This window comes from Filicampus tigris, chromosome 1 (genome assembly GCF_054856515.1).
Source record: "Filicampus tigris isolate MCC_2025a chromosome 1, RoL_Ftig_1.0, whole genome shotgun sequence".
Lineage (NCBI taxonomy): Eukaryota > Metazoa > Chordata > Actinopteri > Syngnathiformes > Syngnathidae > Filicampus > Filicampus tigris.
In genome coordinates, this window is record NC_141217.1 from 32,630,322 (window position 1) to 32,643,401 (window position 13,080).

Below are 13,080 nucleotides of genomic sequence, written 5' to 3' on the forward strand. Positions count from 1 at the left end.
ACGTTATAGCTGTCAGTGCTTGTTCTATATCCATAGCCTATTTTGTTGCGTGAATATAATGTCAAGACGAGTTTTAGCTGCAGACCCGCGACTTCCACAGAGAATACCATTAAGTGAAGGAAGGGTAAGGCATGTATATTTCATCAGGGCTCTTTTTTTTCTTCTTCATGAAAGGAAAAAAAAAAAAATGAGTGTAGGGAACCAACTTTACATTCAAGTTCATTTCAAGTTGTGTCACTTGGCTAAGCCAGTTTTGTTGTAAACACTGTCCGGACACAGATATCAATCAAGAGCCCAATCAGCACCTTTAACAGCCCAAGGAAGACGTCGAATGGGATTTATGGTGCTAACTGTCAGACCCCGGTCATGTATTGTCAAGCACGCAGTGTCACTTCAAATAAGCTCGGAAGGAACTGTACCTCAAATGCAAAGCAAGAATCAAAAAGCCTTAAACCGGTCGCACCAGACTGTTGCGTAAAACGAGAAGGTGGAGACAATATCGTGAAGTCTGTTGCTTGAATAAAGAGCAATGTGTTTACCTGACGTGCTGCCCTCTTTTCCACTTGTGGACATGTCTTGTACACGCGCACACTGAGGTTGTCAGAGAGTCCCGACTTAACCAGTAGAAGTACTGGAAAATTAATTTATGCTCAGTAGTTTTTTGTTGTTGTTGTTGACATGAGCCGTTGATCGCCTGAATGCGTGTATGTGGTGGTGTTATAATGCTTTAAGAAACAGAAAGCAAATATTCACTCTCTATTCTTTATCCTCAGCAAAAACACACAAATATTACTGCAAATGCCAGAGTCACTTATAGTAGTTGAATTAAACTTCCGTTTTTTTTGTCTTGCATGACTGGACACACCAGAAGGAGCCACAATAAATTAATCATGATGCACAAACGGTTTAATTATTTACATTCTATTTGATTGTTCGAACTAGGGATGTTCGATAGCAGTATGAGTACTCACTCTTGAGTAGCCGCCGATACTGAGAACCGACACCACTAGTAATTTTAATTCCTAAAATTTCAATTCAGGTCATTTCAGATAATTTTGACCAAAGACCTTTCTTTTATTTCTGGAAAAATCTGCACGGTAATTTTAGAGTTAAAGTCCAACATAAAACATAAGCAACTTTCTCTGAGTGTAGGATTTTGTTGTAATAACTTAACAAAAGTGCAAATTAAACGAATAAACTCTCTGGATTTTAGTATGTGTTTGAAATAAAGGGAAGTGCAAAATAAGTGCGTCTCTCTCCAGCCAAACGGGAGAGGTCCGTTTGAACTTGACCAGGTTAGTTATGATTACACAGACGGCTGAAAATCCACTTCCGTCTATGCTATAGTGTATAGTCCGTCTTTTTTTTTTTTTAAGTTTCCCGTCTCTCGTCTAACGTCAGCAAAAGGGGCGTCCATCAAAGACGAACCGGTCCGACTTGTTATCCTAATCGGGAGTCCGACTTCCCAAGTTCCTCGAATGCAGCATTTAAGCACTGTTTCTAGCGACACAACCAATAAACAAAAGTTATACATCTGTATTATCCAATCAGCTACAAGAATTGTGGGGGTTGTTTGCCAATAGCGACTAGAGAGAGGCGGGGCTATCCTTGTGGTACCGCCTACTCCACCGTCTCCTTCCCTAGTCGGGTGCAACAGCCATTCAGTGCCATTTCAAAGTAGAATGGCAACGGCTGTATTTGGGCTTCAGCCCATTGGCAGCGGCAGCGGTAGTAAACCGATCAAAACACACCGAGAGCAACGAAGGAAAACCAGAGATTCCAAAAGGAGACAGGCGGCTGTGTTGTTTCTCAGCAATATCTCACTCGACGGACGGCCTCAGTGTCGACTGAACAATGACAATGCTGCTCGAAAAGCCGTCGAGGAGTCACCGCGGTCCCCGCCGACAGAGAGCCAAGGGCCGGTGCCGCATGTGACGGAGCTCGCTCCGTCGGCCGGTAGCTCTTCGTCCAGTTTTCCCGGAGTCGTCGGTCCTTCGGTCAGGTCTGCAGGGGCCAACGAAGTGTTTTTGGAGGGTGGCAGTGCAGTAGAGAGGCCCGAGACCCCGCTGTCTCCTTTGACCAGCAGTCAACAGCCCTGCTTCTCCCGTGGTCGCTCAAACCCCGCAGTGAGTCCTCTGCCCGCCGGGCAGTCTCAGGATTCACGACCCAGGTTGGTGCCTCGCCATGGGCTTGTAGCATTTCCTGGTTGCGTGGTGAAAACGGAGATTTCTGTACTTCCTTTGACACTTGTGACCAGTGGCATGGATACAGGTTCTAAATAGCCGCTGCTGTCCTTCCCCGGAGGTGGCAAAAGTAGTCACACTCAGTACTTATGTACAGACACTTGTGTGAAAAACAACTGATAAAAGTACTGTAGAAATAACTGCTGATTCGAACGAATGTACTCAAACCATGGGCGTATTGATTAAATGATAAAGAAATGACTAAATGTAGTCATTTGGTGTCCTAAGGCAAAGCCAGTCATGGGGCCCTCCACACGCATTCATGTAGCCTTCTGCCAAGATGTTTTTTTTTAATTTTTTTTTTATCATTATTACTAAATAAGTGTGAATGTAAAGAAATTATCCTATTTCACACGATAGATTAGATCCTTAAAGTCCTTGAGGATTATTATCAAGCAAGTGAATTATCTCAGTACTTATTGAAATTGGATAAGATCATCACTATTTTGAGCGCTTGCATACTTATATTATCAACGTGACAAATGGCCGCCATCCTAGTGTAATTACAAAAAACATAGACTGAGCACTATAAACGCCTCTAAAATCCTCCATAACAAAAAAGATCACCAAAGCATGTAGCAAAGTGGTAACAAATGAACGTAACGTAGTTACAGATGAAACGAAGAGGTCGAGGAGATATGTTGAGAAATCATCTGTTTTACTGCTTTTCTCTACTTTGATGAATTTGATTTTTATTTTCTGTAACAAAAAAATTAAACCTATTATAAACAGTAAAGCAAGATGAGAGGAATGTATAGAGCTTTAGAACTCACCAGTTTTTCAACAGGCCTTAACACTGAAAATATGACTGCCAGCATCCAACTCCCCCTCCCCCCACCACCACCACTCTTCATGGGTTGCACTCAGGTTAAAAGGGCCTTTCATACCAGACTCAGCATTTTGACAAGACTGTCATTTTTGGGCAATCTTGACATGTCGCTATACACATCTCCACTTAATTTCCGTTGCATCCTTCGGGCTGACACTGACAGCGGTGCTACTGCACCTGGCAAGAGCATCTGGTCACTGTGGAAAAAGTTGAAATAGGCACTGGTTTCAGAGAAAATGCTTTCCCTCCTTAGACAAAGAAAAGAGTACAAAGTAAAGATATTTAATTTAAATATAGGCAGTTAAAGAAAAAAGTTGCCAGAAAATATAAATGCTGAAGTAGGCATACTTCATTACTTTCCACCGGTACATTGTGTTGATGTTTAACCCATGTGGACGATCTCACAGGTTGAGGAATGTCTCCGGTTCTCCTGGACCCAAGGTGCCAAAGAAAGTCCACTTCATCAAGAGCATGAGGCAGTATGATACCAGGGGATGCAGGTGAGTCTACAGTGCCCTCCAAAAATAATTGGAACGGCAAGGGCAATTCCTTTGTTTTCAAAATGTATGACAACTTAACATCACTTTTAAATCATTTGATTGCAGGATGTGTTTTGATTGGTCACCACTCAGTAGCGCTCTGCTCGCAAACATCAGAGACACGCCACTCCAAGTCAACACTTAATTAAAAAAAAAAAAAAAAGTCTTTAAAAGTGGGTGGCGTTTTTAACAAAAGGTGCTCTGTCCTGAGTTGTTGAACACATCTAGATGAAAATATGAAGAAATAAATGCCAGAGTTCTGAACATTGTGTCATATTCATCTTTTGGTCTGAAATCCAAATGTCAACAAAAACAAAGGAATTGACTTTGCTGTTCCAATACATTTGGACGGGACTGTACATACATTTCAGTGTGGCGACATTAAAGCATCAGTCCAGCAGACCGAAAAACAAGCTGTTTTTTTTTTTTTAATCTTCCTCTAGCATTCCCTTATTGTCACCCACCGGCGTTGTTGTAAAAAGCTGCTTATCGGAGTCAATGCTGCAAGGGAATAAGATGGGTGCTGCTTCAGTGAACCTAATCATCCTTGGATACTTTACAAGAGCCTAAATAAGTTCAGTGAGTGCATGTTGCACCCTATTTCAACCGTAACTTGATGCCTTGCAGCTATGAGGTCTTCCTGACATATCTCATAATAACATGCTTTGTGGGGGGGTTTAAAAATGACTATGCGGCCAAATTGTCTTGTTTGTTTGTTTGTTTGTTTTTGTCGAACCATCTCCACCATTTCACCTCATATTCACCGCACGTGTGTTTTTCCTCTTGGCGTGTGCTCAGAGGCTGGATGGAGCGAGCCCACGTTGATGAGCGTCAGTCAGGTCTTGTTACTGTGCTTGTGTTTTCGGTCGTTGTCTAAGGAAAGTTGTCAGGCAGGCTTTTCCAGAATCAAGGATGCTCTTTGAGTTGTTGTTGTTGGGTTTTTAAATCTGAAAGAGCCTTCCATTGAAGTGTAGTTTGAATTTCAAAATAAATGGCATTGACTAAAGCGGATTTAGATTTGTAGAGCTGAATTTATGTTGTAGGGGTGGGAAATGAAAACATTGATTAATTCAGTGTTTCCCAGCCGGTAACTAAGCCACTTATTTTACTAGGGCTGAGTATCGATTCAGATTTCCAAAATGGATTCGATTCACAAGGGCCCAATCCGATTTATTTACGTTTCACTTTGATTGATTTTTCGATTCAGTTAAGGACTTCACACGGTACCAATTCAACTTTATGGATGACATTCTCAGAAGCAGCAATGCTGAAAAATAGAAACTTCTTGCTCTATCTTGGTGCATTATTAAAAATATGAATATTTACGTTTAAGAATTTGCGCCCAATGAAGTAACGTGAATCGTGTATGTTTTATTGAACATGACCTGATCAAATCAATTTAAATCAATTCCAACAAATCAGGCAGTGTGAATAAAGTAGCAAAAACACACTAACTCATGACATCCACATTCCTGTGACTGGCTCACAAAGTTTCAGTTCATTGCTGTCTTTGTGTTTTTTAAAACCCCAAAACTTCCAGACATCTGACTTCAAGCTTGTTGGCGCTGAATTCAGTGCTTCCACCATGTAGTTTTGACAGGCTATTCTCGTGCAGTGGCGAGATCTAGAGTGACGTGAGACGTCACATTAATTCATGGGGAAAAGATGTATTAAAAGGGTTGATTTATTGTTTTATAAATCAATATCTGGCTATGTAAAGAAAAATTGATTGGATTCGATTATTCCCCAAAAAATGTTTTTAAACCCAGCCCTATATTTTATATAAAAACAATGTCACTGCACATAACCAAACAAACATGTCACAAAAAGTATTAACCTTGACATGATTATCTCAATTTACTCACAAATGTACTTCTTATAGTGTAGTGGCTATAAAGTCTAAGCACACCTTGTTCAAATCCCCTTTTTGTGATTATTAAAATATGACACCAAGATAAATCATTTCAAAACTTTTTATTTCCATCATTAATGTCCTGTATAATCTGTACAACTCAATTGATTGATGTTTTTTTGTGTGTTTTTTTTTTTTTATCTTTAATCTTTCCAGTCAGGGCAGTAAAAATAAACACCTGAGATAATGTGAATGTACAAGTGTACACGCCCTCTTAAAAATGGATTCTGGCTGTGTTCAACATTTACCTCTCACATTCAAGCTCATGCTAAATGGGAGTCCACATACACCTGACAGGCTGCCACCATTTCAAGTGCCTCAGATAAACCCTCACTGTTCATAATTTGATCTTATTTTTTATATGACTAAAACCTGTGAAGACCTTTTATATCTACTGTCAAAAAAAAAAAAAAAAAAAGCCACTATTTTGTTGTATGAATGGCAAGAGGTGGATACGCAAGTTAATTGGACCTGCTGTCATCTAGTGGAAGAGCATTTAATTGTTCTACCTGTCACTATACATCACTGGCATAGACAGAGGAGGATTTAAAATTACGATAGTCTTATGTTTCGCCCATTCCCTAATTGATTCCAGTCAAGTTAGCATGAGCCATATATTGGGTCGCTTATTCATGAGACTTTCAGACATGGATCTGCAGACCCGGCGGCTGACTCAGCTGTCACCGTGACAAAATGTCATGTGGACTGTCGCTAGGTCGACTGACGCGCCCCATCTGTTGTGTGCCTCTACTTGCTGTGTCCTGCAGGATCATGCTGATTTGTGCCAGGCGGTCGTTATACGCTGCTTTCTCAGTGCTGCCCTATGGAGAGAGCGCTCAGCTCAGGTACACGTGAAAGCACCCCCCCCCCCGCCATGTGTCACATCCATCCATACACCCCGCCGCCTCGTTTCTGTTTGTCATGGCTCACACGCTAGGGGAACGTGCGCGGCTTGCGCGGGCGAAGAAATGACACACGTGTGATGCTCTGTGAACAGCGACGTCAAGCTGGAGGCGCAGAGAAGGCAGTCCTCTGTGGCGGCGGCCGACCTGCTTCCTTCGCTGGAGGGCGTGGAGGTGGACGCGTGTGGCCAAGTAAGCGTGCGAGCATGCGTGACGAGAGCGGGGACCAGTTGCGCGCGCTTCAGTCGGATGAACTGTCTTTTGACTTTATACGTTTCGCTTCAGAACGAACACGAAGTTGGTTGAATTTCTTCTATTATGGACATGTTTTATTGCATTATACATTTTCATTTCTGAAATCCACATTGTGTGAATGTGCTAGGAATATTTCCGGGCGCGGCAACAGCAGCCACAACTCTGCAGTCCCGATCACTGACTCCCATGTCATTCATCAAGCCTTGGCCCCGCCTTTTAAAGCCGCATACATTTAAAGTCTTTGTAAAGACTGGCCAACCCAAGTGGACAAAAATAATACCTGCGCCTCACACGCGTATGTTTTTGTATTGGTGTTATGCTTACAACTTTAAAGCGGAAGTCAACCCAAACGTATTTTTTTTCAAGAATATGAAACCTCTCTTTCGCTTTTGAAACTGCTGATTATTTTGATCTGTTAAAAACGGTGTGACTAAAAGCTGGTAAATTTTAAGTTTTTCAGTTATCTTTGTGACTGAGTAATTGTTGTATTGTGCCAGCAACGGTTTTGTATGTCTTCATGATTTTGAAAATATGTATAGATTTTTGTCAAAATTACGGCAATAATATGGCAGTTTTTTTTTCAGGTAATATTGCATAATAGCAGTCACCGTAAATAAATGGGAAAATATACAGATATTCCATGTGATCGGTATCGGCCGATCTCACTCGTGCATGATCGGTATCGGTGTCATAAAACCTGATCGGAACATCCCTAATTCATATTAGTTTTCACCTCAACTTTATAAGATATGCTGCCCTAACTGGGACATCCCTGCACTTTTTATTTTTTGTTAGAAAGGAAAACAAAAATGAGTGAAAGTTTAACTTTTCAGTTACCGGTAGGTATTTTGAAATTTTGGAAAACTTTTTACTTGTAGAAACCTTTGGTGAGCTATTTACTTTTTTAGTTTTTCATTTAGCTTAAGACATGCTGATGAAAGCTCCCTAAACATTTTTTTATTTTTTTAGAATTTTCAACCAAAGCCATCTATTCTCTATATGTTTAGAATTAAAAGAAAATCTTCAACATGTTGAAAATTTTAAAAGTTTTTTTTACAATAATGTTTTATCGCATTTCAATTATTTTTCATTACGTTTTTTTAAATTTTCTGGCCAATATTTTCACTTTTACAGCACATCAACAACCAAATATTGCTTATCGGCCCCCTTGACCACTCATAATCGTATCGGCCCTAAAAAAGACATATCAGTCTATCACTGCAATTTAGTAGTACCGGTACATAGTTTTCAGTCTTTGCACATTTCCAGCAATTATTTCCAAAATGTAGAATATGTTTAAAAACCAATCTTTCATTTCACTTTACAGTCATGAACAATGTGCTTTCGTCTTCTCTCTGCTTAGACCGTTTCATACGCTCAGTTCCTTTATCCAACCAACGCCTTGGTGAGACAAAGGGGCGGCGGCAGCGCACCAGAAAACGGCACAGCTCAGACCCCGCCCACACGTCTCCGTGGCAACGGGCCTAGGACTTTTACCCTCTCCCGCCTTAATAGCACTGTGGCACAAGAACCAAGTATGTACACCGAGCGCTCGTCCCACATGAGGATGTTCAATGCAAGAGCTGTATCAAATACTCCGCCTCAAAAGCGCAAGAGGTTATCGTATCCTCTTTGGATAGAACAAGCCACCGATTTTAGACAAGTCACACATTGTCTTCCCTGTCATCTCAGATACGGAAGAGGTGGCAGAGTACGACCCCAACCTGCTTAGTGACCCTCAGTGGCCCTGTGGGAGGCACAAGAGGGTTCTGATATTTGCATCCTACGTGGTGAGTGTTGTTTACAGCGGCTGGACCACAGTCACGCTTCAATCACTTCAAAGTCGATTTGGTTTTGCTCCAGGGCTCCCCCCCCAATCATTTATGAAGTGTAAAAAAACGAATGCAGTAAATGTTGCTGTTATGTGACAAAGGCATGTTCAGAAGATGAAGGCTTACCAGTAGCTAGTAATCTTAAGGCCTTACCATATCTAATATAAGAGTCCAATTTAAGTTACTATTCCAAGGTTTATGTTACTTTGTACAAAATAGAGCCGTCAAAATTCGAATAATTGAGATTAAGAAGACCAAGGCAGGGCAGAGAAAGAAAAGTTACGTCTGTAACTACGGTTCTATGAATCCCGAATGACCGCCAGGGCATCCTGTCACGCGAGAAGATTCCGTAGGAAACGAACCTCCGGTGACACCGCCACTTAAACGCGCCCGGTGTCATCCAGGTGTCACAAGCGACTAATTTGGTGTGCATACTCGAACTGCGCATGCGCGAAGGGAATATTCAGTGCTTTAAGCACCGCCCCCTGGCGGTCAAGTAGGGATGAGATATAGGCAAATATGACACATAAGCCAGGTTGGACGGTAAAAGAAGGTGAGAGAGATCTTTGCAGATTATTTGGGTGATTAAGGATAGAGAGGGAAATGGTGCCAGTGGTGTGCTGGATGGATGGAAATAACCAGAGCCGGGCATTGCGCCCATGTGACGGACCGGTCCGTCTATCCGCCTATGAAACACTTATATCGTGATATACTTTTCGCTCAGCCCTACTTTAGACTGTCGATTTGTTGTGAAAGTGTGAATTGTTGGAGGATGTCTCATTGATATGTCTTGTCTTGTTTTATGTTAGCTGCCAAGGGACTACGAATGTAAACTAGCTTTTGCTAACTTGAGCACATTTACGCAGGTACCAGTGTTCATTAATATGCATTGTCCCTTTCAAATAAACAATAAAAATGAAGATGTTATGTATAGAACATGAATGCTAAGAGGATACCACATTTCGTTTAAAAATAATGTAAATACAGTATCACGTTATAATAATAGTAATAAACCACTTTGATATGTTGATCGACAGTGTTTTGAATTTTTTTCAAGTTGGATCTTTTTTAGCATGTTTCATTTTAACACGAACACTGCAACATTTGACATGTAACTAACATTTAACACTTTCTTCTCTTCTGGATGAGTTTGGACATCCAATGCGCTGCTTCAATGTTCTGAATTTGCGAGTAAACCGAGTCGAGAGCATCATTTCAACGTATACTTTTTTGGGGACTTTCTCAGACGACGGTTATCGAGTACGTCAAACCCTCAGACCTGAAGAAGGACATGAACGAGACCTTCAAGGAGAAGTTCCCTCACATCCTGCTGACCCTCAGCAAGATCAGAAGGTACAAACGCATCTTCAAACCTTCCCACCGCGCTCCACACGGCAATAAAAAAATAATAAATAAAAATCCCCCTTTTTTCTTTGCGTCAGCCTGAAGAGGGAGATGCGGGCCGTGAGCGAGGAGTGCAGTCTCCAGCCGGTCACCATAGCGATGGCGTTTGTTTACTTTGAGAAGCTGGTGCTGCAGGGGCGCCTCAACAAGCCCAACCGGAAGCTGGTGGCGGCCGCGTGTGTGCTGCTGGCTGCAAAGATCAGCAGTGACCTTAGGAAGCACGAAGTCAAACAGCTCATCGACGTGAGTACACTGCAGCAGTAACCAATCGCTACTGGTGCTGATGATGATGATGATCATCATCATCATCATCCACATCTGCCGCTTAATCCATACTGCTGTTTTTTGAAATTGGAAAATGTTTCGTCATATAAACAGGTGTAATCTTACTTTCCCAACACTTAAGCATACTGACTGGAGATCGGCAAAAAAAAAAAGAGTCCGAGATTGACGCAGCCGCGGGAGGGATGCGAACGGCAGAGACTTTTGTAAGGATCATTAGCTGGCTAATTTACTATTCAAACCCGCTGTGGAGCCACTTCAAAACGCGCTTCAAAATGCGCCATAGTATTTAACTACTTACCCAACTGCGTGTGCTTACTTCCATTGCGAGCCCCAGGGTTGGTTCTGTCGTATTGTATAATTATTTGGGTCCAACAGACGGCCAGAAGTCGCATTCAACAAGTTATTTATTTTCCACACTTCCCTTCGTTCACAGCTTTCAAAATAAAAGCATACCCGCAAACCACTATACACAGCAGGTTGGCTACGGCGTATTTCCGGAAGTAGAAGACACCAGAAGAAGTGCATAAACTCCACCTTGATGTGCCAGCGTCATACTTGAGTGCTGCGCGCAGCTTAATATACTCCCGGACACAAGTTGTTTTGAAACAGTTGAGTTTCAATTCAGGGGGGCCGTCGCTTCAAAAAGACAGCGACAACAATGGATATCGTGCCTGCTACAAACATAACGGGACGAGATGACTAGACTATGCATTTAATTTTATTGGCAAACTAGTTTGCTTTGCAGCAGCAATGAGCTGTGTGCTGCATCCTCCATCCAGCAACAATTCCTGATGGGTGCGTGGCATGTGTCTCATTCTTGTCGCCATACGGCACAATGCGTCGGTCATGTGAATCAGTGCGGCCGTTGCGGGAGTAGAAAGAAGCCTAAAAAGAAGCCTTTCACCGAGTAGGCTAAGATGAAATTTAGCCGCCTCGCGAGCACGTCAATCGCATGAGGGCCGATTAGTGGGCCGGACTAAAATCTACTTCCGTCCATGCTTAGTCCAGCCATTTTTAAAAAATTTGTCAGTCCCCAGACCCCGCCCCAAAAATGGGCATCCGGCCGGGCCGGCCCGGGAACGGACTGCCCAGCTCTGCTTGGAGTACAGAAGCACCAAATCACATCTGACCCTTGCTTTAACCCGACAGAAACTGGAGGAGCGTTTCCGCATCAACAGACGGGAGTTGGTTCCGCTGGAGTTCCCTGTGCTGGTTGCCTTGGAGATGGGCCTCTACCTGCCCGACAGCAAGGTCATGCCGCATTACCGCCGACTGGTGCAGCAGGGTTAGACCGCATCAAGCCGTACTGTACGACCAGCGCGTTTGTTTTTTTTTTCTTTGCATTTGTCACAGTTGTGCTATGGTTTGTAAAACTGTGATATTTGTATTTGTTTGGGGAGGCCCTTTGAGCGGTTATTCCTTGATAACCAGTTTACGGTTCCATGTACTAGTACACCACAACTACTCGTGCCATCTAATCATGGACTTTGGGTTGATATCAAAGATATGGAAGAAATGCTCAAATGGCTTTCCACACATTTGTGGATTTTGCACCTTAACGACCTAATTTTCACTTCTTTTTTTTTTTTCTTTTTTTGACATGCCTTTTAAACCCACTGTGACACTGGTGCAGTTTTAACCCTTGGACTCGACCTTGAACTGTTGATTGTGGCATTCTTTAATGTATTTGATGGCAGCTCTGTGTAATGTTTACTGTATTGTATGTGTGTGTGTGTGTTGTGCATCACTGGCACATGTTTGATATCTCAGGAATTTTGCTTTTTGGTACGTGTTGTCAGACGTGCAAGCATTGAAGTGCCTACGACTCCAGTGGCAATTAATTCGTTAACTTTCGTGCTGTTAGTGGTGTTTCAGTCCAAAGAAATGTTTGTGGTGTGAAACCTCTAAAAATGTCTCGACTAAAAATGTTGCTGAATGTTGGTGGAAAACCGGTAAAATAAATCAAACGTTTATCGTGTGAATGATTAAAATATATTTAAATGCTTGTTTTGGGTGATTTTGTAATGATTTCAGAGTACAAATCATTGAAATATTTTTTTGCACGCATATCCCCCAAAATGTGTTCTTTTAAATTGTCACGGTTCTGCTTGAAAGAAAATCAGTCAGGAAAACCTTGTCACGCTGAGACTTATTTGGGATTTATCCTAGATTTATCCTAGACACTTCAAATTTAAGAGGGCGTGCACATTTGTGCAAACACATTGGCTCGTTTGATTTTCACTTACCCCTCAAAAAGTTTTCATTCAATTTTTAAATTGAGTTGTACAAGTTATAGGTCACATTAAAAGTGGAAAAGGTTTTTCTTGATCTCATAAAAAAAATGGATGTCAAATGAGTGCATTAATTGCGATCAATTAATTAGAGTTAAAGCATTATTTTTTAATCGCATTAATCTCATTTTTAATGTCTAACTTTACTGTTTCTGTATGACGATGAGGTCCATTTTGATGCATGGGGTTTATATTTGAGTTATTGCAGGTATAAAAAAAACAAAACACTGACTGGCTGTCATTGTGTTTGGCATAACCTGATAGGCTCCTATTGTAGGTGGGAGGGCAAGTTCAGGAGCAGACAGAAGACGTGAAAACGGAGGAGCATATGAGAGTTGTTGGTCCGATGAATGGTAAATTTAAAAAACGCCCCATAGTACTACTGATAAAGGCAGAGTGATATGCCTGCCTTGTTTGTAAGAAGGACTTGGCTTACCAAAGAAGCAGTTCAAGCCTAAACTTGAGAACAGCCCGCGTATGAGCAAGTCTGCGACCGACGGGCTGACAAATATAGCGATGAACTGCAAGCCGATCAACAGTTGAAAACAAGGGAATCATTGAGGTGTTTCAAACAGCGTCCAATGACCC

General features: G+C 41.9%; 1 protein-coding gene across 1 annotated transcript; it reads left to right on the forward strand.

Moving 5' to 3' along the window:
* Positions 1–1,612: 1,612 nt before the first annotated feature.
* On the forward strand, positions 1,613–12,206 carry cables2a (Cdk5 and Abl enzyme substrate 2a). Its single transcript, XM_086033604.1, has 9 exons — positions 1,613–2,170; positions 3,480–3,572; positions 6,291–6,368; positions 6,521–6,617; positions 8,044–8,215; positions 8,373–8,470; positions 9,759–9,865; positions 9,955–10,159; positions 11,351–12,206. The coding sequence occupies exons 1-9, from the start codon at positions 1,683–1,685 to the stop codon at positions 11,489–11,491; spliced, it is 1,479 nt and encodes a 492-aa protein (XP_085889730.1). The 5' UTR covers positions 1,613–1,682; the 3' UTR covers positions 11,492–12,206.
* The last annotated feature ends 874 nt before the right edge of the window (positions 12,207–13,080 follow it).

Bases quoted from the DNA above. Each gene is read 5' to 3' on its own strand.
- cables2a (XM_086033604.1), top strand. From the start codon at position 1,683: ATGGCAACGGCTGTATTTGGGCTTCAGCCCATTGGCAGCGGCAGCGGT. The intron at 6,369-6,520 runs GTACACGTGAAA...CTCTGTGAACAG, and splicing joins GGAGAGAGCGCTCAGCTCAG to CGACGTCAAGCTGGAGGCGC. The intron at 8,471-9,758 runs GTGAGTGTTGTT...GGACTTTCTCAG, and splicing joins TGATATTTGCATCCTACGTG to ACGACGGTTATCGAGTACGT.